The 24,621-nt window shown below is 44.4% G+C and overlaps 2 protein-coding genes across 15 annotated transcripts; one reads left to right on the top strand and one right to left on the bottom strand.

Moving 5' to 3' along the window:
- Window positions 1-1,958: 1,958 nt before the first annotated feature.
- Window positions 1,959-4,774, top strand: gosr2 (golgi SNAP receptor complex member 2). Its single transcript, XM_003964783.3, has 6 exons — window positions 1,959-2,147; window positions 2,344-2,408; window positions 2,955-3,063; window positions 3,498-3,630; window positions 3,718-3,858; window positions 4,163-4,774. Exons 1-6 carry the CDS (start codon window positions 2,119-2,121, stop codon window positions 4,322-4,324), a joined length of 639 nt encoding a protein of 212 aa, XP_003964832.1. The 5' UTR covers window positions 1,959-2,118; the 3' UTR covers window positions 4,325-4,774.
- A 184-nt stretch (window positions 4,775-4,958) lies between these two features.
- On the bottom strand, window positions 4,959-23,986 carry gpatch8 (G patch domain containing 8). Of its 14 annotated transcripts, none has more exons than XM_029835885.1 (11): window positions 23,841-23,913; window positions 22,225-22,302; window positions 21,483-21,518; window positions 17,003-19,199; window positions 14,477-14,592; window positions 13,297-13,338; window positions 11,156-11,223; window positions 10,934-11,020; window positions 10,660-10,803; window positions 10,393-10,523; window positions 4,959-10,189 (listed from the first exon to the last, which is right to left on the bottom strand). In XM_029835885.1, exons 7-11 carry the CDS (start codon window positions 11,180-11,182, stop codon window positions 6,373-6,375), a joined length of 4,206 nt encoding a protein of 1,401 aa, XP_029691745.1. In that variant the 5' UTR covers window positions 11,183-11,223; window positions 13,297-13,338; window positions 14,477-14,592; window positions 17,003-19,199; window positions 21,483-21,518; window positions 22,225-22,302; window positions 23,841-23,913; the 3' UTR covers window positions 4,959-6,372. The 14 variants fall into 14 exon arrangements, with proteins under 14 accessions (XP_029691745.1, XP_029691741.1, XP_029691743.1 ...); XM_029835881.1 differs by having other exon boundaries at window positions 13,297-15,381; window positions 17,003-17,075; window positions 19,181-19,199; XM_029835883.1 differs by having other exon boundaries at window positions 13,297-14,592; window positions 17,003-17,075; window positions 19,181-19,199.
- Window positions 23,987-24,621: the final 635 nt, after the last annotated feature.

Here is a 24,621-nt window from a genome sequence, read left to right as displayed (position 1 = left end):
TCTTGAGCAATCATTGCTGAATTATGATACATCACATAGCACGGAAAACATAATTAGCTATGTTTCATAGAACATATTGAGTAACATGTAATTTTCTTTTGATGAACAAAACATTGTCAATGCGTGTGTGTACGTGTGTGTGCATGTGTGTGTGTGCGTGTGTGTGAGGGGTGCGTCATTCCTCTGGCAAACAATAATTCCGCTGGTGTTTTCTGAAGGGACAGATTGATCCGATGCTATATTTTCTTTGGTTCCAGTTGGAAGCCCCAAAGCCAGGAACCAGGAAATAACATTCTTTGAAGATATGCTCAGGCAACGTGCACGTACGCACGCACGAATGCACGCACGTGCACGCGCACAGAGGCACACGTTCAACAAAAGTTACATTATGTACAATAAGTAGATTTAAAGGTTCTGTCTCAACAAAAAGAAAAAAAAAAAATCACCGGTCCACTTCCTTTCTGTGGGTTGTGAGCAGATTTTAGCAAGTTTGAATCTTCTTGGCGTCCATTAATACCTGAAGGCAAAAATGAACATCTGGAGATCAACATGGACCCCATCCTAGACCCATCACAGGTTATAACTGCTTTTACTTTTTAAACCAAAATAAAGACAACTGCACAATGTTGTAGTTTATGTGAAGCTGTTAAGGCTCTCGACCTGTTCGAAATTTATTGCTCTTAACGTCTAAATCGTGTATTCATTTTAAATAAACCTGACAGGTCCAGTAGAGGCAAATAAACATTTTTATATTAACATGGTGTTTAAGTGTAGATGGATACATGAATGGCACTGGGCCCCCGCTTATAGAACCCACACATTCCACCGTAGGTGCACAGAATATGGAGATGTGCACCTCACACTCTGCACCTGGGGACAGAATTCTACGTAGTTTGCATCCGACTGGCTGTGGTGCTCAGGTGTGCAGGAAAACCAGTAAGTGCAACTCAGCCTTTCCTTGGGGGTGAGAGATAAAAGACAGACTGAAAGAACTCCAGGACCTTGGGAGAGAAAGAGACACGAATACTGTTCAGAAATGGTTTGAGGGAGGCCTTATTTTTCTGCTTCCCTACTTCTTCTCTCTTCCGAGCTGCAGGTTTGGGCTGTGCGAGTCGGACCGCTGCCCTGGGGATGTGTTATGACAACTGAAAATGGTGAGCAGCGAGAGCAAGAAGTGGCATGAACAGATCTCAAGGCGTCTGACATGCGAGGGTGGGTGAAAGGGACTTCTGTTGGGAATGGTGTAGCCTGAAGATACAGCCATCACCCGAACGTCCATCAGGAATCCATGAAGAACCGACTGTGCTGATTCCAAATGATGTGCTGAATGAAGTAAACAAGCAGCTATGACTGGCAAACGGGACCGTGTAAAAGCTCACTAATTAGGTCAAAGGAGGCTTGAATTTATTTCAGTTTACCCTCCTCTTGGTTTAGGCAGCAGCAGAACAGAAGTTTCAAACAAGCCTTTTCTAATGTGCACTGGCAGCTGCTGGGATGACTTTTTAAACATTAAATTACAAAGGAATTATTGTTAAATGTTCACAGATTCTCGTGAGACTTACAAGGTGTTTCCATTGCACAACACAATCCAAAAGTAAAGTACTGTACTAATGCTTTTTTTTGGTGTTCGAGTTAGAAAGAGTTGCAACCAGCACCAAACAGCAGATGCATCCCAATTTCTTCTACCTGATAAATCCATTGTGAAAATGTACTTTTGCCTTACAACTTGCACCAAAGTTTTCTTTCATTATTATTCTTCCATAAATTCATTAACTTAGCATAAATGTGGGGGAAAAGCCTTTCAGGTATTCAAGCATTATATTTTGTCACACTATGCATTTGTATGAGAAATAATCTGATTGCGTCACTGTAACACAAGCAGCGTTTTTCATTACGGCGATGGAAAAAATGACCACGTGACCGGTCGACTTTTTTTCCGCTCTCGGGTGACGCTGTTGAACTTCCGTTTTCGCACTTCCGTACACAAACACTGCTGATGACGTGTACCCTCCAATACGTTAGCTAGCTAGCTTAGCCACCTGTCAGACTCTAAGTGTCGCTAATTAAGTCTTCTTACAGCGGAAAAAGTAACAACGAATCACTAGCGCACCACGGAAGATGGAGACGCTATACCACCAGACGAACAAGTGAGTTTCTGTGTGCCTGGATTAAACCACCCACTTTTAGCTCCCGTTCAACAACTTCCTCAGCCAATCACCAGCATCAGCTGTTTTTCCTGTGCGTCTTAGTGAATGACCCGTTAAATCGTTGTTCGTCGCTTTGAGATATCCACTGAAAATTCGCTCCTTTTAATCCGCTAATGGTGTATGTGGTGTGCATCAGGCAAATCCAGGAGGTGCAGTCTCTCATGGGTAACTTAGAGAAGACGGACCGTCAGTCAGTACATTGTGAGTACTCACCTGCACTAACATGTGTTTCTGCAGCTGGATCATTGTCATTGTTGTCCTCATATATTAATGACACTCGCGCTGTGTTTGTGCTTCTGAATGGCTCCTGTTTTCTTATTGTTATGGCTGCGCTGACATAATAATAGCAGGGAGCGGGGTGTCTCCCTGGTTGCTGCTTGTTAAATCAGTTGGGAGCCAGGCTGGTGCCAGGACAGGAAGAAGCTGGGTGGGTTCCCTGACAGAAGCCTCCAGAGCTCCCATGAGATAATGGTGGGAGCCAGCAGGCAGTAGACACCCCCCTCCCTCCCCAAATTATAACAGCCTTTACACTTGGGTAGATGGTAATTCCATTTACAGGAGAAATGTCAGTCAAAGCTAGTATAAAATTTTAATGACAGAGAAATTATTATAAATCATGTTTTACTGGACTATTTTGAACTGAATTCACAAGGAAAATGTGATTCATTATTTTCCTTGCTGTGATTATATACAAGTAAAAATGGTTTTTGTCTACCATTTTCTTCCCCCCCCCCCCCGAATTCAAAGTGTTGGAGAACGAGCTGCAGGCTAGAACCGACCAGATCTTCAATCATTTAGAACGCCTTGAGATCCTGTCCAGCAAGGAACCACCAAACCGCCGTCAGAACGCCAAATTGTGAGTGGCTACAGCGAAGTGCTGGTGACCCAGCGGTACAGAGAGGGTGTAGAAGAAGAGACAGGCGGTCCTCTTCTGCCCTGTGGCAACACGGCTCTTGAAAACATTTCCTCAGAAGCCCCGTCATCACCTGCATTCCTGCTGCATTGGGCAAAGATTAATTTCTGAGCTGGGTAAACAGGCCTTAGGGGACACAGCACACCCCATCCCACACGTCTGTGATCTCGGTGAAGTCGAGGAAGGAAAGAAACCTGGTTCATTCCAACCAAATGAGCATTTATGTAAAGGAAATATAAACAAATGAGAATAATTGGACCTTTCCCAAAAATAAAGTACATTAATCCACGTGTTTACAAAAAAATGAAGAGCATTGGTGCGTTCAGTACGTGGTCACATCTTTGCAGTGCAACCATGAAGGTTTTATCTCCCCTCAGACGCGTGGACCAGTTAAAGTATGATGTCCAACATCTTCGGACCGCCTTGCAAAATTTCCAGCATCGACGTTACGTGAAAGAAGCCCAGGAAAGAGAGAGGGAGGAACTCATGAGCCGCACCTTCACAACTAACGTAAGTCCAATATATGGCCTCTGAGCAGATGTGGAGTTGAACCTGCCTCACATGATGTAGAAAAAAGAGAAATGTTATCCGTTGTAGGATGCAGATACCTCCATCCCCATAGATGAGACCCTACAGTTGAACTCCAACTTGCACAATGCACACAGAGGCATGGACGACCTCTTGGGCAGCGGCAGTAGTATCCTCAATGGTCTCCGAGATCAGCGGTCCACACTTAAGGTTTGTATACGGTGCAGAAGTCGTGACCCTGTATGGAGAGACTGTACTGTTCCCCATAATCTCGTTAGTGTGCACGCTCGCTCACAGGGCGAGTCTGTATTCTCTAAGGAGATGGTCTTCCTGGCTTTGCTTCAGGCCTCCTCTTATCAGGGTGTGTCTGTTGATTGGGACCCACGTCCTGATTGTCTGACTGTGAGACACGTTTGACAGACTGGTGCATCAGCAAGGGTGTTGCCAGACTCACCGAGCCACATAAATGAGTGTGAATAAGCGTTGTCATCGGTTCCCTTTGGGCTTTGTGCAGGGCACACACAAGAAGATGCTGGATGTAGCCAACATGCTCGGGCTGTCCAACACAGTGATGAGACTGATAGAGAGGCGAGCCACTCAGGATAAGTTCATCATGATCGGGGGTATGCTGCTCACCTGCGTCTTCATGTTCCTGGTCATCAGATATCTGGGCTGACCCCTCTCTGGGCTCCATCATCAGCGACTGAATTCTTAATTTCATACTTAAATGAATACCATGTCATTGGTTTTCCAGCCGTGTAGTTATTTTGATCTGTGAAATGGCATGGAGGAAAACAACTTACAGTATTTTATTTCACTTCAGTGTCGCCTTGAACCTCTTTTAATTACTGCCGAACATCCAAATTGAAACCACTTTGCACCCGTAATATGCTCTTATAAGTGAATCCAGATGACGTATACTCAAAACTGTAATGTTTACTTACACTGAGGATGGTTAATATGTACTAGTGTAGAAATGTCCGATGTTATGTTATCACATGGAGAACGCCTACCCCATGTCAATTAGAAGTTGAAAAGAAGAAAGTTATTTTTTTGTGTTGAACCTGGACGTTTGAGTCGAATCTCACTGTGTGAGGCAATTGTAATAAAAACTTCCTCTCATTGATATCTTCACTAACTCCCTTTAAACCAGGTTTCTTCAAGCCGATTTTGCTTTGGTAACATTTGCTAGGTGAAGTATCGATGTCAGGTCCATCATGCAGCCAACTGAGTTAACTAGGGCGCCATCTAGTGGTTCCTTACGCGATGTTTTCATCATTTTTCCCCAACCCATTGACTCAGCAGACACGTGAACTCAAACATTTTATTGTTTTTAAAAATACAGAGTTGCTACTGTATGATCGTTTATTATTACTTTGCCATCCCAGCCCGTCCCCATCAGGGTAAACAAGACAGTCATGATAAAATACTTCACCTTCAACCAAACCTCCTTCCCCAAATTTCAATCTTAGACCTATAGAATGTTAATAGGCTAAATCTACAGCAGTTATTTACAAAAATGACTCCAAAGCAAAACACTGCCCTTCTTCTGAAGAGCATTTTAGAAAATAAATTAAAAACAAAAATATTGCAGTATACTACAATCTTGTTACATGATGCAATCACACCATTAATATACAAGTTTCAGTGCAATTAGTTCCGACAGACCCTCAGCACGGGGAACAGGAGTCAAAGCATCAGGGACATAAATCCCACACAGCACGGCTGCCCCCATGTAGGTGGGGGGGGGGGGGGGGGGGGGGGCTGTCACTCTTGTATGGTCAACATTGGTGGGATTCTTCACATTACACGATGTTACATATGTACAATTAATCAGCATTACAAATGAAAAGCGTCAGTCCAATAACTGGAAGTCGAGTATCAGAATTTATGAAATACTTTTGTTTCTGAAGGTTACAAAATGGAAACTGTTCATTAGGACAATGGGCAATTCCTCTAAATGCAATTCTACTTCTAGTTCCGGCCTTTGTCAGTGTTTGGCTGCCACAACCCCCCATGAGCCGGGCAGACAAGAATATGGATATTCAAAAATCAGGTGATTTCATCGAATCCTCAAAAATAAATGGATGATGCACCAGGCTCAAGGTGACATATAAACCACTGCCTTGAGAAACACTGGACAAAGATTTTAAGACTGAATAATGGTAGTTTAATCCTGAACATAATCCAGCCACTTTGTGGCTAACGTTGGCAGCACTTTCCGACTCGTTAAAATATACTTTATTGGGAGCGTATAAGCGTCTTTTCCATAATCTGACTTAATCAGAATACTGTCCAGAAGAGCTGCAGGGCTATGATTTTATTTTGCCAGCTCCCTGGTCCAAAATGTGGGTGTTTGAATACAGCAGGAGAACCTCTGCACAGCACGCTGCTAACTGGCGCATGGATGATCACCATCAACTGGACAGTTTAAGAAATTTTAGCAAAAATGGTCAGAAAAATGAAGGAGAAACAGGGCATTTTAGCTGTGCGTGATTACTTACAACACGTAGAGCAATACATTTACCTCTAGAGTAGCTTAACAAGCTGTAAATGTGCTTACAGCAGAGACTCTCCTGATAAGTGCCGCACATGTGAAATTCTCAATCTGATGTTCAGAGATCTTCTGAGCGCATATGTGAAAGGACTTTGTCCGAAATGACCATGATATTTTGACAAAATCTTTTTTCCAGTGATCGGATGCTGAACTACTTGTGTCACTACTCAAGAGCCGTGGTTAGGAGGGTGCTGGAGGTCCTGTCCTGAGAAGATTGGGTGTAGAAGTGGATGAAGCTGCAGAGCTGCTGCTGCAGCCGCCTGTGAAGGCCGGGATGTTAGCAGCGTAGGGTAGAGGGCTGCGTGTGGTACGTGGTGGAGAGCCAAGGGGGTGTGGTGCAGGGCAGACGCTGGGATAATATGTATCGGCTGACCAGAGAGGAAGGCTGTTGGGTGAGCTTGGATCAGCCCAGCATGTCCCAGTGAGTGACCCAGAGAGTGGCCAAGAGAGTGGCCCAGCGGAGACAGGGAGATGGGGGTAAGGTGGTGCTGAGGAATATGGTGCACCTGGGCCAGCTGAGCGTGTGCGTGGTGTGGGTGGTGGGCGTGTGGGTGGATGCCCATCGCTGCAGCGGTCGCTGCGTGGTGCTGCAGAATGGCGTGCTGCACGGTAGTGATCGATGTGCCGGAGGCGACAGACACGGTCGGCTGTTGGATGTGGATCTGCTGCAGGGTGGGGGGAGGGGGAGCCGGAGCCAAATTGGCAGCGGCGGCGGCGGCCGCAGCGGCGGCGGCTGCTGCGGCGGAGGGAAACGTCTTAACCTGCTTGGCCAAAAGCTGCTGCTGAATGTGCTGTTGTGCAGCTTGCTGCAGTTTGCTGTATTTCTCCATCTCCTCTGGGGTGAATGTGATGGGCTGGCTCTCCAAAGGAGCTAACCCATCTTCCTCTGCCTCCATGCCATCCTCCTCTAGGTTTGGTGGCGGGTAAGCAGGGTATCCATGCATTGGAGCCTGCTGCTGCATGTCTGGCACGTAGGCCTCCAGTATGGTGTTCTGAGAGAGATCCTGTCCTACCTCTCCTTGATATTGGGGCATCATCATGGAAGCCTCTTGTTCAAACGAGGGTTGGGATTCTTGGGGGTCCTGGACTTCTGTAACAGGCTGCGAGGTCTCCTCTTGAACCACCGTGCTTGGTGAAGCCTCTTCTATCTTCTGCACTGGTGGAGCTGGTGGTGGTGGGGGAGGGGGGAACTCCCTTATAGGCTCTACCAAGATGACCTCTGCTTCAGCTTCAGAGCCCTTTCCTGCTCCGAGCTTTTCACTTTCACTAGTTCTTGTGAGGGGAATCACTGGTTTCTTTCCTGCCTGGAGCTTGCCAAAGAGTGGCAGCATGGCTTTGCTTCCAAGGGTTGGAGGTAGTTTGGGACCAAAATAACCCTGTGGTGGGTCTTTAATTTTAACCCCAGATTTTGTTCCTGTGGCAGAGTCATCTGAGGACTTTTTAGACTGAACCTTCTCCAACAACTGGCGTGCAGTAAGAGTGGGTTTGTGTTCAGTGTCCCGTGAACCCCCGGGCCTCAGCGACTGCGAGCCGGATGAGTGGGTGTTACGGTTAAGGCCTCGTGATGAAGACGAGCGGGGAGACTGGGAGCGGTAGATGCGAGAGCGGTTGAAGTCCCTGCGTTTGGTCTCACTGTCTCCCCGGCTCCTCTGGCCGCGTCTGCGAGGAGAGTCTTTGGTGGAGCTGGATGAGCGACTGGCGGAGCTGTGGCTTCGGCTGTAGCTGCGCCTCCACGATCTCGCGCTGGTGCTGCGGCTCCAGCTGCTCGAGCTTCTGGAGCTGCTCCTGTGATGCCGCCGGTGTCTCTTCCTCCGGCTGTAGCTGCGGGAACGCGAGCGAGAGTCTTCGGAGGAGGAAGAAGAATACTCGTGTCTCCTGGATCGTCTCCGGCCTCTGCTTTCCCTGCGTTCGTATTCGGAATCTGATGAATGTTTGGAGCGCCGCCGCCTTCGGCCCTCTGTGCTGTAACCGCTGTAACTGTCCGAGTAGCTGCGGCTGCGGTAGCTGTAGGCGCTGCTTCCTGCAGAGGAGCGCTCGGAGCTGCTGGAGTATGAACGACTGCGGGAGGTTTGACCACGGTGATGGCGACGACTGCTGCCCCGTCGCTCCCCTCGCCTTGAAGAGTGACTGTGGGACCGCCCCGATTCCTCGCTGTGGTTGCGACGTTGTTCCCGAGGACTTGACCTATGATGACGGGATTTTTGTGGCTTAGAACCTCCTTCTTCTTCACTCTCACTACTGGGAGGTCGACCGGGACCAGGACTCTTTTGGGCTGAGCTGGAACAGGAGGCACTTTGAGATACACTGGAGTCGGTTTTCTGTCGCTTGGTGCCGGTGTGTTCCTCATTGGACCTGGCCTTGTCGTTGCCTTTGCTGGTCCCTCCTTCATCAGCTCCAGGCTTATAAGGCACTTCCTTTGTTACTCGCTTCCTTTTCCCAAGTTCTACGCCTGAAGCCCCTCCTCCTGCAGGCGACACGGGGCCGGGAATAGGTTTATCTTCTGGCTTTTGTTTTGCCTTTTCATCACTTGTCTCATTTTTGTCAGGAACTTTGTTTTTACTCTTTTTCCTTTTATGTTTTTTTTTCTTTTTAGGCTTCTCCTGAGCCTGCTCAGCTCCTCCCTCTGCATCCTCTTTGACTCCCTTTTCCTTTGCTTTACGTTTTGAATGCTTTGCAGTCTTCTTGTGCTTTTTCTTTTTCTTCTTTTTCTTGGCACTATTGCCAGTTGGATGCTTTTCTTCGTCCTTGTCTGATTGACTAGGCTCTCCCTTTAACTCCTCTTTTTCCTTGACGGAGCTGGCCTCGGGCACGGAAGACCGGTCTCCTTCGGTTTTAGAAGCACTGGCTTCCTGTCGCTTGTCATCAGACTCTTCACAAGGCTTAGAGGACTTTGATAAGTTCCTTCCACGTACACCTTTATTGCGAGACAGCTTGAAGTCAAAATATAAGGGATTACAACTATAGGATAAGGAAGGTTGAGCTTTTGTAAACTCAAGGAGCTCTGAAGGCCACTGCAGGGTGGTGCTGTCATCTTTGCCCAGCACTGGAAAAAAGGGACCAGTCGCGATCTTCGGACCCAAGCTGCAATCCTCAACCTCCGGTGTGCTTTCTACTTTTTCAGGAAAAGCAGTTATCTCACCAGGGGCGTCTGATGCCTGACACGAAGAAGGTTCCTCTGTTTCTACTTTCAGTGTTAACTCTGGCTCAAGGGCAGGGGGAACATTATCCAGCTCTTTTTCAGTGTTGCTCTCTGTAACGTCAGCCTCAATCTGCTCAGGACTATCTTCAACCTTTTTGTCATCTAGTCCATCTTCCTCCTCCTCCTCCTCCTCCTCCTCTTCATCTTTGCCCTGACCCTCATCAGTGGCCTTCCTAAAGAGCAAAAACTGGAAGTGAGGTTTCACCCGACAGTGAGCTGGAGGAACATAATGATAGTACTGAGGCTCCTGGCCAACGCATCCTTCATCTTTTTTCATCATCATCTTCAGTTTGTTTAGGGTAGAGGCTAAAGAGCCTCCATCATCAGCCTGTTGCGTCTCTTCTGGTGCTTCCATTTGCACAGCCTCAACTACTTCCCCTCCTGTGGGGCTTTCTGTGTTGCAGCTAGGTGTCTCCTCTTGCCCTCCAGGCTTTTCTCCCTCCTGGCCATCTTCTTCCTCCATAGCTTCCTCTCCATGATCAGCAAACACCGCTGCCACTGTCTCAAGCTTAACTGGGGCTTTTTTGGCAAATGAGAAGGACACGCTGACTTTAGATCCACCACTTTGGGCTGGGGGGGAGGAGGAAGGGGCGTTTTTTCCAAAAGAAAAGCTGATGGCTTGACTTGGCTTTGGAGAGCCTTGCCCAATTTTATCTGCCATCGATACGTCGACAGAAACTTCTGTCAAAGCAGTATTTTCAGAGACCACGCTGTCATTCTCTTCCATCTTCTCTCCGTCTAAAGCCACTGTAGTAGTCTTGAACATGGGGCCACTTCCTGGAGTGCTGACGTAGCAACAACAAAACATTATTAAAAGGTTTTCTATTTGTGAAAGTGGGAGAACGCTATAAGGCAGGAAACATGAGCGTTTTAAGAAGCTTGACTTAAAACAATGGCTTCATCAATCATCTTTCTAAAACACCTCCGACACTAGCAGATGCATTACATAATATAACCAGAAGGGGGCTCCCCCGGAGCGAAATCTTACCAGTCAAATTGTTTCCTCTGTTCAGCAAGCTCATGCAATCTACGCAGCATCTTTTCTTGCTTCTTTCCACCCTTGCGTGAGCGTGATGACACATTACGAGCAAACTCTCTCTGCTTCAGTTCTTTCAGCCTCTGGATGACATAAACACAAGATGTGGGTAAAAATCAGAGCGCCAACACACACACACACACACTCTTGCATTTCCCCCCTCAAAAAAAAAACACATTTTATATTCATAATCGCAAACATATTTTTTATAGAAAGTACCTGCTTGTGAGCATGGTCGTAAGAGTTTATGTGGTTGTCAAATTCCTGGTGTTTGGTGTACTGTTTGTCACAAAGCTCGCAGTAGAAATTGGCTCTCAGATCTTCCAGAGCTTTCGCAATAGCTTTCTCCTTTTCCATTTGGTCCTGTTGCAAGGAAATGTACAATGAAACAAAGGATAAAATCTTGTATCATTGTTAGATCTATCAAGAGCCAGGTTTTACATAGCCTACGACAAAAGTCATAATCAAAATATCTCTAAACAAGGAGCCTCACCTTATATTTTTGCCGTAGTTCTTCTGTGTCCTCTTTTTCCACTTCAAGTACTCTTCTCTTCTCTGTGGCATCTTCAGCATAGTCCATCTAATAAAACAGCATTAAACGCTTTCAAAAAATGAAACAATTTTAGTCAGTCATTATTAAAAGTTAGTCTATCTACAAATCACAAAACCAATGAATGCATGCATCCATATCTAGAAACTAGACAGAGTTCAATACCTCCATCTCCATCCGTCCCATCCCCATGACATCATATTTGAGGATGATGGGCACAGGGTCAGTGCGTCCTGAGGGAAGAGAGACAGAGTTGACAAGATGAGTGTTTAAATGGGGAGAAATGGGGCCAGCTCGAAGACAGCCTTCTTTTAGAGCATTGGGTGCTGAGGTTAGAGATTTTTGCCTTAAGTGCAGAGACCAGAAAGCTACAGTGAACCAAAGACCAGCTATTCTCACAGCTTACTGCAGCCACATGAGCTATAGACCAATTACTTTGGTCCTTCTGTTGCATATGACTGGGCTGCACATTGCAATCTAACAGAGCAGTTATTATAATTTGGGTGAATTCAATAAACCAAAGATCCTTTGAGTTTTTCAGCACAAGACCTAAGAAGTTCTGTTCCACTTCCATCGCTAGAGTCCTGCTAGACCAGAGTGTCTAGTTTATCAAGGACACAGCCATTTCAGAGACCAGGTTTTTATAGAGTGTATCAAGCTAAATAATCTACTCTGAGGGCTAGAAAACTCCTCCCAAGGTCATCACCTTTACTGAATGACCTTTGCAAGCCCTTTTTAATTTTCTGAAGATAAACCCCTCTCCTCACCCCGAGCACTACAGTGACAGCTGAAATATCGCCCCTTTTCCCTTGAAAACATGTTATGTAAGCTGTGAAAAGAGCTAGCTCAGAAAGTAAATTAACAGTAGGAAAATAAACAAACCAACCAAAAACAACAAAATATATCGAATATATAAAATATATTAAAATCAAAACTACTTTGGAGATTTGACACAGAATTGCTTAATCCACTCATAATCAGCCAAACAAAGCAGAGAGAAAGACAAGAGTAAAATTAAAAAGGACACAAGCACTGAACTACAGCAGAGTGACATCGAAGGCCAGGTATCGCCATGGTGAAAGTGCAAGGGATGGGAATACTTACCTGTCAAAACATGGGTATGAGTAAAGAGAAATAAGGGGGGACAGACAGATAGACAGGCAGATAGACAGACGGGTTCTCAACACAAAAGCCAGAAGAAGAATTTGAACTAATCTGCTGCTCCTGCCAGCCAGATATGACAATTGATCTGATTTATAGTTATTATCACTTCAGTTTGGTTTCAGTTTTTTTCTCCAACATATTTGGGTTTTTTTCCCCATCAATCCTATTTGTATGCATACCATTGGGCATATGGAAGAACTGCAATCGTTTTGATTTCAACTTTAAGGTATATGTGCCGAGTGTGGTTTTAAAAAGGTTTGATGTCAATGTTTCTTTACACAGGCAAAAGACTGACAAAGGGCATTTAACATTGACATATAGGGAGCATGATAAATAAATGTTTTGTCTGATTCCTTCCCGATACATTCTGACCCTTCTTTATACAGGAAGGTAACATCTGTTTGTTTCTTTTCTCTGATTTACTTGAGGAAAATGTAGTCATCACAGCCCAATGACATGTTCATTCTGAAATCAGAGATGCATGGGAACTCTAACATAATGGCCTGCTCAGACTCCCACTGCAGTGTTGGACGGTTAAGCCAGCTAAAATTATTATGAAATAATTGAAAGCAGATGACTGTGCAGGCCTTATTCTAGGGAAAATGACAGCAGAGTGAAAATATTTCACAAGACTCTCAAACTTAGAAGTAGGGGTACATTATTTTTCCTCCTGACACTGTTGGCCAAAAAGGAATGAGAGAAATGCCTGAAAGGAAAGACTAGCCAACCACTGCAGTGGTCTGTCTCACTGGAGTCATTAGTCAGGTACAGAAGAATAATGCATGGTTACAGTCATCCCAAATTATCACCAAACTCTGAACACAGTGACAATACTTCCACATTACCCATTCCAGTGGAAAATAAAGGGACCACACGAAAACAATGTGCAGCTAAATCGAATGGTGTGTGAATCACAGTGAAAAAAACTGAAAACAAACAAAATGACAATGTTCTAAGAATAATACATATGCATGATAATATCCAAGCAGCAGAATGAATTCTAATACAGAGAATTTTAAGCCTATGTAGCATTGGTGCTCTGATGAGAGGAAAATAAACATGGGAGAAATCAAAAACAAAATTTGAAATAACAATAAAAATAAAGGAAAAAAAATCAATTGGGGGATTAAAATAACATTTACCACTAAGTTTACCATCAGCACAACATGGGCAGGATCAAATCGCTGTAAAAAAGAAACACCAATTGGTTAAGCAGGAAGATTGAGGAACAAAGAGAAGGGAGGGTGGGGTTAGGAGTGTCTGTGTGAGATACGGGGGGGGGAGGATTACAGTGTGTCACCCCAATCCCTTCATCCCTTCACTCAGGGCTTGATGCTTACAGGGATTCCCTTTCACCACTCTCCCCCAACCACTAGTCCCAGTCCCAAGGCCCCTAGCCAGGCATTTTCCAATGCAGCATTCTCAGCCTGATTTCCACCCAGCGTACTTGGTGAAATGTACTCAGTTAAAAAAAAAAAAGATAAAACAGTCAAAAATGAAACCTTAAAGTGTTACCTTTGCCGAGACCAGGGTCATTCATCCAGCCTGACAGATGTGGTTAGGGACCACCACCATTTCCCCCCCTTTGAGCTTTGTTCAGCCCAGTTAGCAAATACCCCCGAGAGTCTCATTCCCCTGCTCGCCAACAGCCAGCAAGCCTATGTAGGGATTTGCTCGACGCCAGTAAACAGGACACCACACATGAATTATATCTGAGGAGAGTCGGCCAGGCTTTGAGCAGTGCTTAGAGTGGCTTGGGCAAGTCCATGTATGGTTGTACAGAAGCAATTTTACCATTTTTAACAGCAATTTGGAGTTGTAGGTTTCAGTGAATCCTTTGGAAATGGCAGCCAATTATGAGGCCTCCAACACTGCTTAAAGCCCCAGGCGAGTATGACAGTTTGAGGCAAGCAGAGGTGAACCTCCAGAACAAACATGCCGGGCAGAGAAACGGGGGAGGCTGGAAGCTTGTAACCATAGGGACAGTGACATTCAGGATGTTGAAAGGTGGTGAGGTTTTCCCTGTAAGTCGACTCTGTGGCCCAGTCAGTTTCACACACACACACACACTCGTCCATACATTCCCACATTATGGACACACAGACGGACAACTTTCACAGGTTCTGAAGTAGTAGAAACAGGCAAACAAGCAGAAGGAAGAAAAAAATTCTACTCTGCAAGCCATTCAAAGACTGAGCCGTGGTAACAGCCAATCTGATACCCAACAGCAGCCAACACAATCTCAGAGAAAAACAACCTAACACACACTGACTGATGATGAATCTAATGGATGTGATGGAATCAGAACTTACTGTGTCTAACCTGATTTCAAATGTCGCTGTACTTGGTTCAAATCAAACCGCTTTACATTCAAATGAAGGTTTAGTCATTAGGGGTCGACAGAACAAGGTCAATCATCGGGGCCTCGAAATTTGTCCCTGTTTCATACAACACACATAAGTAAAATCAATAAAAAATATATCTTTGGTGCTTGAACCTTGGATTCTCTAACCATCTTCTTACACTTTGTTAGACACTACTGAGTAATTACTAAGGTTTCCAAGTTATACCACTGAAAATGTCAAAACATTTACAAACATCATTCAACTGAGCTTTTCCTCCACAATCTTCATGTTGTAATTTTGCAGGGTTCGAATTTTTTTTAAATAAATAAAATCACAGGATCGTTTACTGACTTAATTTGACTGGATGTTTTGTCTTCTTTTAACAACTATTTATTGGAGTGTTATCACTCAATTGTGCAACGCATATCTACACAAGCTAATTAATTAATTCTCTAGTTCTGTGCAAAGGCTTCTCTTTAGCAGAATTCTTGTGTAATCAACAAGAGGCAATTATGGAATACTTTCTTTTTTAGTATTGAGTGTTAAAGGATCTATTTTACAGTATCTTGTATACAACTTTAAAATCAAATTGCTGCCTGGCCTAATATCTTTCACTAAAATGCAAACACAGCTAAATGGACATCAGCCTCATTAAATGCTTAATTACAGCATTGGCCCTGACAAACCATATCGGTCGACCCCTAGCAGTGATTACAGAGCAAAGAGGAGGAAGCTGACAGAGTCCATTAGCCTATGGTACACTTTTAAGAGGGGTGTTACACTGAAGTCAACTGCAAAGTGGGAGAAAGAAAACACACCCACACACACGCACACACACACACACGCATACTGACATAAAAGAAGGGATCCAACAAACCTTACCTAAAAAGGGCAAAAAGGACAAAAAGAAGAATAAGAACAAAGTCAATACAGTGGAAAAAAAATAAAAAAGGGACACAGGTTTCAATTCAAATTGAAAAAACCACATCTTCTGGTTCAGATGACAGGACAGAGCAGTGAGATCACACAATTACAGCAGATTTCAATGAGACGTATGTTTGCATTGGTGTCATGAGTTCGTTCAGAAATCTGATGGAACCAGTGGGGTCCTGGCACACATTACACACACACACACACACACACACACACATACACTCTCTTCCACAGTTCCTGACAACACACTCGTCAATAAACCCAGTATCAAACAAGTGCACAATTAACTCCCACTACGATAGTACTGAGCCTAAACGATATATTAGAACTCACAGTTGGGGAAAACAAAGATAAAAACAAAGATTTAGACGAGTGACACGCAGAGAACCTTACAAGCACATGGAAAAGCGATGCTAGGCAGCCGCAGGGCAGCTCAGACATTTATCACACCGGTGTTTCAAACAACATACTCAAGCTCTTTAAAGGGATGCAGACATGGGAGCAGATACATACGATGAGGCATATATATATATATATCATTAGCTCTCAGACCACCATGCTGTAAGAGCTGGCAATGAGATACATCAATTATTTTAGTTTTTCTTCTCCTGTCAGACGTGTATTTCAGAAGATGGAGGTAAGAGTTTCAGCTGTCAGCTCAAATTTCAATATGTATTATTTGACAGTAGTGAGCCACTATAAAAATGTTCCTAATTTCCGATTGTTCCATCCTTCCTTAACAAACAATATATAATTCCCATTGCAACATTCATCATGGACTTGGGTCAGAAAAGCAATCTAATTGATGTTATAGCAACAGAGAGTGCCATTTGATCTGATTGGATCTAATATGAGTAATAATGCCCAGGAATGCACTCCCTCCCAACACCGGTCCTGATGCCAGTGGTACCTCCAGCGGAACCATCAAACTGCTTCGGGACTTCACCTGATTAGCAATAAAGAAAAGAGCAGCCTGTTGCAGTCAGGTCTAGGTCTTTTGTTGATGTCCCTCTTTACAACTGCAGTTAACACTTCTCTATACACATGCACACTAAAAACCTGAAACCATAAATTGGCCCACCGAACACACAAAGGACGGCACAGATACAGCACACACCTCTTACAACAGAGGTGAGTAATATATGTAATGTCCCTCTACGGGGCTAATGAAGTCTGCCTCTTTTTCTTTCTACAACAGAGTTGCAGCACCAAACATGCACCCGTGGCAACACAAACAGGATTGCCAAAGCTGTCAGATGTGAACCGTCTGTAGGCGTCTGTGGCGCTGCTGAGATCCGTAGGTGTGCTGCACCTTTCAGTCTAAGGAACACCATCAAACAGCATCAGGAAAACTATTAGAAAGTGAATTGTGTTTGACACCCCCGTCAAAAAAAGTTTCTTCAAAGACAAACACGAAGCGAGTGACCAAAAAGGATGACAAAAGAAAAAATTGTGCCACAAAAAGAAAAACCCTGTAAGGGGGGGAGGGGGGGGGTGTAAAGGATTATAGAGTACTGAGTGTTTACCACCCACACACACACTGAACATTTAATAAAGCGACAAGTCTTACCCTGCATGGTTTTTCCAAGGCCTTGCCCCGACTTCCAGCCATGTTTCTGAAGCAACCGGTGCCCGATGTTATCCTAACAGAAAGAAGAGGAGAAAAAAACCAAAAATATTCCAATAATAAGAGGAGCTTTTCCTTGTTCTCAGGTACTTCAAATCCAGACAAGCTAAACACAACATTCGGATCACACTTTCAACAACAACCACCACCACCACCATTGTCACGATCGTCATCGGTATCATCATCCACGTCACCTTAATCACATAGCATCAGTGTCTGTCAGCCAAAAAGGAACGGTAAGGAGCTATAAGGGGCAGGGCAGACGGGAGAAAACTGGAGATATGAATGTATATCAGGTTATGTGTAGCCTGGATATTAGTGAATATCAAACTAGAGTAGTGTGGTTTAATTCCTTTCTATATCTTACACTAATGTGGGCTAACTGAAGAGTCAGGAAACAGCAGGGCACTATATGTACCACACACATACATGTATGAACCACTACAAAGCACCATTTCAGTACATATTTAAAGGAGACAGAAAACAGGTATGGAAATCTTGCATTAACAAAACAAGAACTAGAATCTCCAAGCTTGCTGTGATTCCATAACCATGACAAAGGGAGCACCATGAAACATATGCAGCTGTCACAAATAAACACAGCCAAAAAGACAGAAGTGGAGAAAGTGGACCTTGGATTACCATTACAAGGCCCAGGGTGGACAGATTACGCATGTGTACAGGGGTATGTGGGTATGCACGTAATCCCGTTAGATACTGTATACTGGGCTGAGCTGGTGTGTGTGTTTTTGCACGATTCTCCCGGCATTTGTTTTTATCAACAGCTTGGTTTCCTCCAATTATTCTCTGACGCCCAATGATTTTGTTAACCACCGTTAATGCTGCAGACTAAATCACAAATCAATTTCAAACAGGATCGTTTTTTTTGTCCAGGAGGAAACGGCAGGCGGCCGATAATCAAATCGAGAGAGTCGAAAGGGCTGCAAGAACATACCCAACAGAAGTTCCGAGTATACGCTGGGACGGAATGTTTAAGACCGGTGTACTGCTAATATGAGTCAGCGAGGAAAACAAAAACAACATTAGGTGAAAATGCAGGAGCGTCCCACCACTACACACTACAGGACATCCCCAAGCACAAAGAAATAATGGGATTTCTTAAGAAGCAGTGTTTTCTGTTGTGATTATAACGGTTCCAGGCTTATCTAACATTCACCAGAGTGCTGCATTCTACCAAAACAGACAAATCAAACAAATCATATTTATAATCACAAGAAGATTTACAACAACTTTCACAAACAAAGAGTGAAGAGGATGAGGGTAAACCAGCATGCAGCTTTTTGCTAAAGGACTTAACAAAAAGCATCGTCGGTGTTAGTAGTGCGCAGTGAATAGTCGACATACACGGGTGAGCTGGGAGTGGATGGTGGGGTTAACAAAAGTCCAACTGGGTTAGCCTCAAAGTGGATCAGGCAGGAGGAGGGAGGTTATGGCTCAGAAGGGTCGATTGGTTCTCTTTGACAAGAGAGAGAGAGTTGGGAGATGAGACGGAGCAGAGCAAGCTGAGCCATGGTGTTAGTGAGTTTGGAGGGAAGTAGAATCAAGTTGGACTAATATGGGGTAGTGCATGTGAAGGGGTGTAGCAGTCACACGCAGCGTGCACCGCATCTCCGTCCGCACGGGCTCGTTTGGGGTAATCTTTGAGAACGCCGGTGCCATCCTCTGCCCGCAGTGACGTTTGTGGGGAAACTGAAACTCTACCTATCAAACAGTTTCAGGACATCCCAGACAGAATTCGGGGGCTCACGGCTGCAGTGAGTGGATTTAAGTGGATTCAATATCCCCCCATTCCTTCTCTACCCAGTCAACACCCCTGTATTACTGTTGGTGATACCACTCACTGACTATCCCTTGATAGATCCCTTTCTATATCCAAGGGATATGTAAAGATTAAATACATTAGTAAGGGCAGAATGGAGGAGGCTGTTGTCAGAGAGGCTGACATCAAGAGATTATTCCGGAAGGTTTGGAGGACGGAGATGAGGGCGACCTGCATGTTGAACATCGGATGAGTGCACCAAAAGAATAGACAGATGGATGGAAGCAACGACGGCGAGTCCAACAGCAGTGCAAGTGGAGTGAAGGCATTTCCATACGAACCTGGCTTTAAAATACTGGGCTGTCAAAAAAACAGTCACACGTGACACAACGTAAGAAATGGGCCAAACGCTTATAACTGCAGTTCTGCTAGCTTCTCTACTTCTTAAAAATGCAAATCTCTCTGCTAAGTAACATAATGCTGTGAACAAACAGAAAAGGTAAGCATGTCAATAAATCCACCAACTGACTTCATACAAGAGAAAGAAAATATGTGTTATCCAAAACAAAAGTGCTGGAGAGGAAGGGGTGTTGCTTATCAGCATGTGCTGTGTCGTCACTGACACAGCGCATGGAAAAAGATATGGATCAAGGCTGTGATATGCAGGGGACCCCACTAAGAGACCTCAGAAGACTCAGGAACATTAATGCTTCTGCCTGGGCAACGGTTCAGGTTGCTGTTGTTGTTGTCCCTGCCTGGGTGTCAGCGGGTAGCTAACACAGTGTCAACCTTTAATTATTACACTTGTGCCCTAGTGAAGGTGCGGATGTGGTGCAGAGTTCTTTTAAACTCTTGGATTTACTGTTCTTCACATTACTGCTCATCGTCCTGCAGTGGAGATGTGATTAAACACAGGCTGGGTGCTGCTGCGTGTGTTTAAAGATGCTCCTCATTAATAGGACAAAATACCAGATGCAGAGTCCCACTTATATAAACGGGAAAGAGAATAATTCAAAATAAAATACTTACCTTTGCATCCTGAAGGCTCAAATCAGAAAAACTGCAAATTTATCAAAGTGATGTTAAAAAATGACACTGATGAGCTAATGGGTTCACAGTGGTCTGTAAGGACTGTGACACATTCTGACTGGGTTTTGAGAGGCTTCTGGACTCCTGGCATTAAAAGCATCTGTTTCTGGAGAAAGCTACACTATTTGATGCTGCATCTTTTCTTTTTATGCTCGTTTATTTCAGGAAAATGTTATTGTGGCCTTTATGGATCTAGTACCTGTACTAAAACAAAACGTGGTTCATTAACTAGCCTTCAGTGGTCTTCGCCAAGAGGCTTTTCTTAAATGTCACGTGTGTTTGGACTGTCTGTGGCTCTGAGGTTGCCCGCTGCATATCGTACAGGGACAGGGTTAGGAAGGAGAGGAGGTTTGAGGGACTGGGGGGGGAATGGAGGAAATGAATGTGGGAGGAAAACTGTCGTTAGTAACCAGGGCAGAGTGTCACCAGAGAAGGTACTAAATGCTAACAGGTTAATACATGCAATGGCAAAACAATGTTAGAGAAAAACAGCAAAGACAGAAAAAGATCCCAATGAAGTACCACAGACCTCTAGCTGCCTATAGATCACACACAGTTAGGTGGCAGGGGAGGGGCTCCGAGAAGCAGCGCTGAAGCTTTGGGAACAGCTCCGAGTCGGAAAAACCCAAAATTCAAGTTGTTTGCACAGCGCAGGACAAAACAGGGCGCAAACAACTTGGTTTCATAGTGTGCGTCCAGGAGCATCAGTTGAGTCTCATCAGTGTATAGTGATTTATCTGTTTAATACCATTATAGATGGTAATGTGGTGACAGCCCATGGCACCCCCGATGAGAACGTTTTGGTAGAGGAATGTTTAAAGCTGCAGCACAGCCCCCAGTGCCCCTCCACAAATAATAGCGCAGGAGCAAAAGAGCCACTAAAGCCAGGAGAGCAGGCCACCAATCGGGAATTCTTCGATTTTTCCAACGCTGAAAAACAAATGTATAAACTGTTGTTTTTGGTAGATTCAGAGATCATTCACCCCTCCCTTTGGAATAAGATTAGGCTGATTTGCCCCACAGATTCATGTTTTTTGCCGAGGTAACATCAAGTTTGTTATAGCCGTGTGAATTTAATGGTAGAATGTCTCGAGATACCTGCACGCTGAGTTTAGTTCAACAAGAACCTATTCAACTAATTGAGAAGTTAAGTTTCCAACATTATTGGCATCTTTATCCAGCCAAGGGAAGGACACTGCTGTGATGTGGGGGGGGGGTCAGAGGGAGGGGTCGGGCCTGCTCGCCACAGTTCTTCAGAGACAGAAGAGAAGGGAAAGAGGGACAGAGGAAGAGAAGAGCTGCCTGCGCTATTATCCATGTGCCTCTTCAGCGAAAAATGCAATCCCAGTTGCACAAGCACCATGCCAGCACAGAATGACAGAGGGTACTGTACACCGAATCACTGTGTAGTAGGGAGGGAGCGGGAGAGGCAGAAAGACAACAGATGTGAGCTGAGAGCGGTCAGGGAAGGAGAGAGAGACAGAGACAGATAGAGAGAAGCGTTACAAGGACCCTAAAGATAGGATTAAGAAAGCAGAGCGTGCAAATACAAACCGGGTCATTGCTGCTTAGCTAATAGGGGCCAATTTGCTGCAGGAGAGAAATGTCGAACACCCCAAGTTGTGTACAATAAGATAACCGTCCTGAGACATCAACACTATAAACTAATATTGACAGTTGAAGCTGCACAAACACAACACTCAGTCAAACACGTCTCCATTCGCACCGTCTAACACAGTATGTGTGCTCGTTCTGTAGATGGAGTGGAAGAAGCACTGCACACGTTACGTTAACCTGATCCACCGTTAAAGGGGTGTTAGTTCTTTTGAACGGGTTTTTAAAAGAGTGCATTATGACCTGACGTTCTGTTTAAAGCACCACACAAGTGTAACCACGGTAGAGTGGTCTGGGGATCAGTATGGGGTCACGCAGATGTGTCAGAAAAAGGCCTTTAACAGTGCTTGATCCAGGCCATGGCCTTAGAGTGTCTCAGAGTAACTCTGGAGAGATGAAAACTGATTAAAAAACTGTTATCTCTATGTTAAATAGGAACGGCTAGAATGTATTTTATCCTCTTCACTAGCATACACAAAATGGAGTAGGCCGGGGAGATGTTAGGAGTTAATGGGCATGATTCTATCAGTTAGGTGGCAAAATGGCTTTAAAAAACCAAACACTGGATGCATCTAGATGGAAGACAGAAATGGAGTCAAAAGTGTGCTTCTAATTCCTGTCTGGACCAATCATCCACTCTCACAGCTGGTCCAATGATGCCGGATGACGGGTGCAGTCTTACCGGTTCGATGGGCTTGTCCAAGGACGCCTGCTCCAGCTCCAGCTGGCCCTCTTCATACTGGTCAAAGTGATTCCCAGCCTGGGTGACACACATTATTCATCTGTCAATCTTTCCATAAAGCACAAAAACAACGACTGCAGCCGTCTACAGTCTGTTTCCCCCAACTTGAAATCATACAACCACATTTGGGATATTTCCTAGATGCACAATAAACAGGAATTATGCAGGCAAACGACGAACATCTCCGAGTTGTCCCGCGCATTTGTGCAACGTGACAGGTCTGGTTCTGCTGCTCATGCCAGTGGAAATCCTCCTAGGTCTCCTGGATCCTGTTGCTGGGCAGCAGACTCTGGTACGTGGGACCAGAAGGGAGACGGTCGAAATGAGAATGCCCACAAACAGAGCGCCACTGTGCTGTGCCAGCGTTGTTCTCAACAGCCTCATTCAGCCCACAGAAAGCACATATAGACGACTGGGATGGTGTCATTTCATTTAGTGCAGGGACAAATGCAATTAAATGCTATAATAATAATAATGGCTAACCAAAATACTCATGAGTCTTTTTATTCTAAAAAAGGTATAAACCAGAATATCTCTGCTCTCACTGTTGTGCTGCTAAAAATATAGAATGGGAGTAATTATATATATGCCCAGAATGACATATATATATATAGTGAAACAACATATATGACATCCATTTAATTCCAAAACTTAGAGAGAAGATAAGCTAATAATCAAAGACAATGACTCGGGCTGACAATCACAAACTAAAGTTTTTGGACTGCTAAAGAAACATGGATTTAAAGCGATTCAAGACTTTAGTTTAGGAAATGTGGCTGCTGAGTGTTTCACGGAAATCTGAGGAAAGGAACTAATAGGAATTTCTGGTATTTTGCAATCTAGTTTGGGCAGATGGGGTGCGGTCTAAAATCGCCAACAGAAAAATGAAGAAGCTTGTATTGTGCATTTTTCTTATAAGAATACGTTTGACTCAAAATATATAAAACAATAATGGAAAAATAAGAGAATTTATATAGTGTAACTGATTTATTTTCGTTTAGAAAATAAAAAAATAAACACGAGATACAAAACGGTAAATTCAAAGTCTTAACAGGACTTAGCGAATACATTATGAACACATTTCGATTGCTCTGCAAACCGATCTGTGCTTCAGTTGTCAAACGATCCAGCCATTTTTGCTACATCTGCATAATGTGCGTACAAATTAGCTACCTGCTAGCTAACTCGCAATCGTTAGCATATGTCGATAAATAACAAGCCTCCCCAAGGTCACAAACGAGCAGCTTTAGAGTCATTATTTGCGTAGTTGTCGCATCGGCGTGGTTACCTGGTATAGATAACATGTACAAAAGATACCGTATGCTATGTGTGAAATATAACCAAGCAGACGCAGGGTCAAGTTAAATTCCAAGGATCCGCAGTGGACGAATTTGTTAGCATTGGCCTAGCTACATTGCGGCGTTAGCAAAACACCCTTAAAACGAACCCGCACACAGTTTGTTACAATCCTTGGTCGTCGGTAGCTTTATTTCCCACCTTCCCGTGTGCACGACGCCAACACATGGTAAGACGACCGCTCCTCGCACTGCTATTACCTGGAAATCACGCTCTTCGTTGAACCGAGAAAACCTGTCGGCCATTTTCCGAACGCAGCAGCAGCTTCTCTGCCTGTTCCGTCGATGTCCGAGGGAAGCGCGTGCGACCACGGCGTGCACGAGCCCGCCCGCCTGCGGATGACAGGCCGTTGTTTACATTACATTTACCATACATTTAATCACGTTTTTCCCTCAATACAGTTGCAAGCAACCGTATTTAACTGACACAAAAGACGGTGTTATTCACCTTTTCAACGACAAAGCCACCCTTGAGGATCTGTATTGTATTATTGTGGTGCTGTCTGTGCCTTTACTTTCGCAAATTATGAGTTATTTTACAAATTGTGTTGCACTAGAGGTATGTTTTATCATATACAATGCATGCATTGTCTTGACAGAACACGGATTATATGGGCAGTGTCAGGTTTAGACATGGATGCATAAGGTAGATTGTCTTTATTAGTGCAATGCAACAAGTGCAAGGAGTCAGTCTGGCTTCCCATCAGGACATCCTGAGCTAGATCTTCTCTCCTTTGAATGCAGTTGGAGGACAACATGCCAAATACTTGACAGGAGCAAATCCCGGTGGAACACACACGCACGCAGAAACACGCAACCCTCACATCAGTCCACAATAGGTATTAAACGTTTAGAAAAACAAAACAAGGAAAAGTCTGAAAAATAAGAACACCTATCCAACAAGAGGCAATTTACAAAAAATTATAATAGCATAATTATTATAATGTAATAATAAAAAAGAATTATTAACTAAGGTTATACA

This window comes from Takifugu rubripes, chromosome 5 (assembly GCF_901000725.2).
Source record: "Takifugu rubripes chromosome 5, fTakRub1.2, whole genome shotgun sequence".
NCBI lineage: Eukaryota > Metazoa > Chordata > Actinopteri > Tetraodontiformes > Tetraodontidae > Takifugu > Takifugu rubripes.
This window is presented reverse-complemented; position numbering and strand designations above follow the sequence as displayed.